We start from the raw sequence: 2,524 nt of genomic DNA on the forward strand, positions 1-2,524 counted from the left end.
CCTCCCCCCCCCCAAGCAGTGGAGCTCCACCCTGCACAGAAATGTTTAAATGATTATTTATGCATAGAGTACAAGTAAAAATGAACTTTTACCAAACTTCTCGTTCGCTCAGGCTCCCTTCACGCTATACCCTGGCAGCTTCTTCTTTAGGGGCTCCCACAGTCATGAGCACGCTGATGTCATCAAGTACAATGCAGGGCCAATAGCCTTGCAGGAAATCACAGAGAGCCGGCCTTATTTCCAGCCTTGAGGTCATCCAGCATCATCTAGCGCTTTCCTGCCCAACCTTTACTATTCCTGGCCCGCCCCTTTCATTCATTGGATTTCAGTTTTTTCAGCATCGCATGTGGGCGTTACCTTGGGTACCGTATTTTGCTCTCCATAAGGTGCACCGGACCATAGGACGCAGGCAGGTTCTGTGACAGTTTCTGCAGTTAGTGACCGCTGAGACAGGTGGTGCTGTGACTACAGCGCCATGGTTTTAGTGTTCACACAGAGCAGACGGAGAACTAACGTTCTTCGTCTGCTCTAGGTGCTCTATGGTGAGCTCCTGTCCCGTGGTCATGTGTCCCCCAGAGGAGCGGGGGACCCGAAAACCACAGCTGGATAGATCACTTGTATTAAACGAGCAGCGGCTCCCACTGTACATTTAGCGCTGCTTTAGCAGCGCTAAATGTACAGAAAACTACCCGCCCGGCGCCTGAAACTGCATGTTCCGGGCGTCGGGCAATAGGGATTCGCTCCATAAGACGCACACACATTTTCCCCCGACTTTTGGGAGGAAAAAAGTGTGTCTCATGGAGTGAAAAATACGGTAGTCTGCTGTATGTAAATGCCTGGGAATGACTATTCCTCCAGACTCACACCCACCCATAAAGTCAATTCGATATTTACATATCTTCCCCCAACAGCCAGCTCACTGCATGCATCAGGACTGAGGACTTTTGAGAGGTGTACTAAAGCAGGATAATGTGATGTTTTCAGGAAGCTATATACTACATCCTGCTGGCTCCTCCCACCAGCCATGATCTGCCTGCATTGGACAGAGACCCAGTGATAACATCACTGGGTCTAAAATAAGGTGTGTCATGAAAATGGAAAGGTTTTTAAAATATTTCATTAGCAGGGACGCGTGTCCTGCCCAGCTCACTGACTTCACTGGTTGGCAGGAGCTGGGCAGGGCCCCAGCCAGAGCATCCCTCTCAGCTCCTGGCAACCAGTCCTGGAGTTCTTCTTTAATGAGCCACTTCATGACACCACATGTATGTGAGCTCCACACACACACTGCTCAGGTATGGGTTGCACTTGCCGACCCCCATGATTATAATTATATTTGGCATCAAGAGTGAAAACTAGTCTCACGCTTCCTTAGAGCACTGTAAGAGGGACGATATGGATGTGACTGCTTGCTATAGGCAGTAGAGGATGTCATTTCCCCCCCGAGAGATACTGACAAATGCAGTCCAATTCTTCTGGACATTTTTGTTGACCTGCAGCTTATCAGTCTAAAATATAATAATAATACTATTGTCTAATTCAATGCTGTGGTGGATGGAGACCCTGGGCAGCTTTTCAGGATACCGATGCCTACCACCAGGCCATGATCACGACACCTTCCTAAGTCCAAGCGGGGACCGAAATACTGCGCTCTAGACACCTAACCTTGCTACTCCCCCCCCGCCCCCCCTGGCTCTCCTACCCTTAGCTCTCTCCCCCTTGCCTTTCCCTATCTACCCTTTCCCTCTACCCTACACTGTCCCCCCAGCCTGACTTATCTTCATTGATACCATATACAAGCAAACACCTGATGCACGAATCACGGAATGATTGAACCTGCCAACTAATCTAGGTTTGCTTACCAATGCCAATTGTCCTCATACCTATGGCCGCGTTAAGCCCATACTAGCCTGACACTCTATTGCCTGAGCTCTGACATTATTGAACATACTGTTCGTCTGTTCTTTTTCCGGCTAATGTTGTACTGTGGCACGCGCGGCTATCAGGGCCGTATAACATCTGCTCTGTTGGGCCCAATATCCCTTTTATGTTTTCGTTACGCGCAATGTGACAATTGTACATCCCTACCCCAAATGCATGTTGAAACTGCTGTCATGCTGTTGATACGTTGTCTCCTAATATTGTTGTATCATTTTTATGTACAATAAAGTTGATTCTTGATTTAAAAAAAAAAATTTTTTATTAAAACATTTTTTTTTTTTTTTTTTCATAAAAAGTATACCACCTGAAAATACTTCAATCCAATGAGCTCAGTGGTGAAAGAGTGGAGTTCTCTTTTAACCTACCTTTAGAAATGGGTTTTAGAGCTGGATATTTCTTTAGGTTGGGTTTCTGGAATAGGTGCTCGAAGAGATTTTGTAATGGGAAGCTTTTTTCTTCTATGCAGCATAGACATTGATATACACATCGACTGACAGACCTCGCATCTGCCTGCAGCTCCTAGATGACAGATCAGCTTGTAAAACACATCAGCTTGACAGATATATAACCATATCAGGGTGTGTCA

At 46.6% G+C, this 2,524-nt stretch overlaps 1 protein-coding gene across 1 annotated transcript in view; it reads right to left on the bottom strand.

Annotated features, from left to right (window-relative positions):
• The window catches only part of LOC108791047, a 13,333-nt gene that overhangs the window by 7,456 nt on the left and 3,353 nt on the right, over positions 1-2,524 (bottom strand). Inside the window, exon 3 of the mRNA XM_018561418.1 lies at positions 2,304-2,457. Within this exon, the coding sequence (XP_018416920.1) occupies positions 2,304-2,457 (154 nt within the window). The remainder of the gene's footprint in view (positions 1-2,303; positions 2,458-2,524) is intronic.

Source organism: Nanorana parkeri, unplaced genomic scaffold, assembly GCF_000935625.1.
Source record: "Nanorana parkeri isolate BGI_ZX_2015 unplaced genomic scaffold, ASM93562v1 scaffold523, whole genome shotgun sequence".
NCBI classification, from domain to species: Eukaryota; Metazoa; Chordata; class Amphibia; order Anura; family Dicroglossidae; genus Nanorana; species Nanorana parkeri.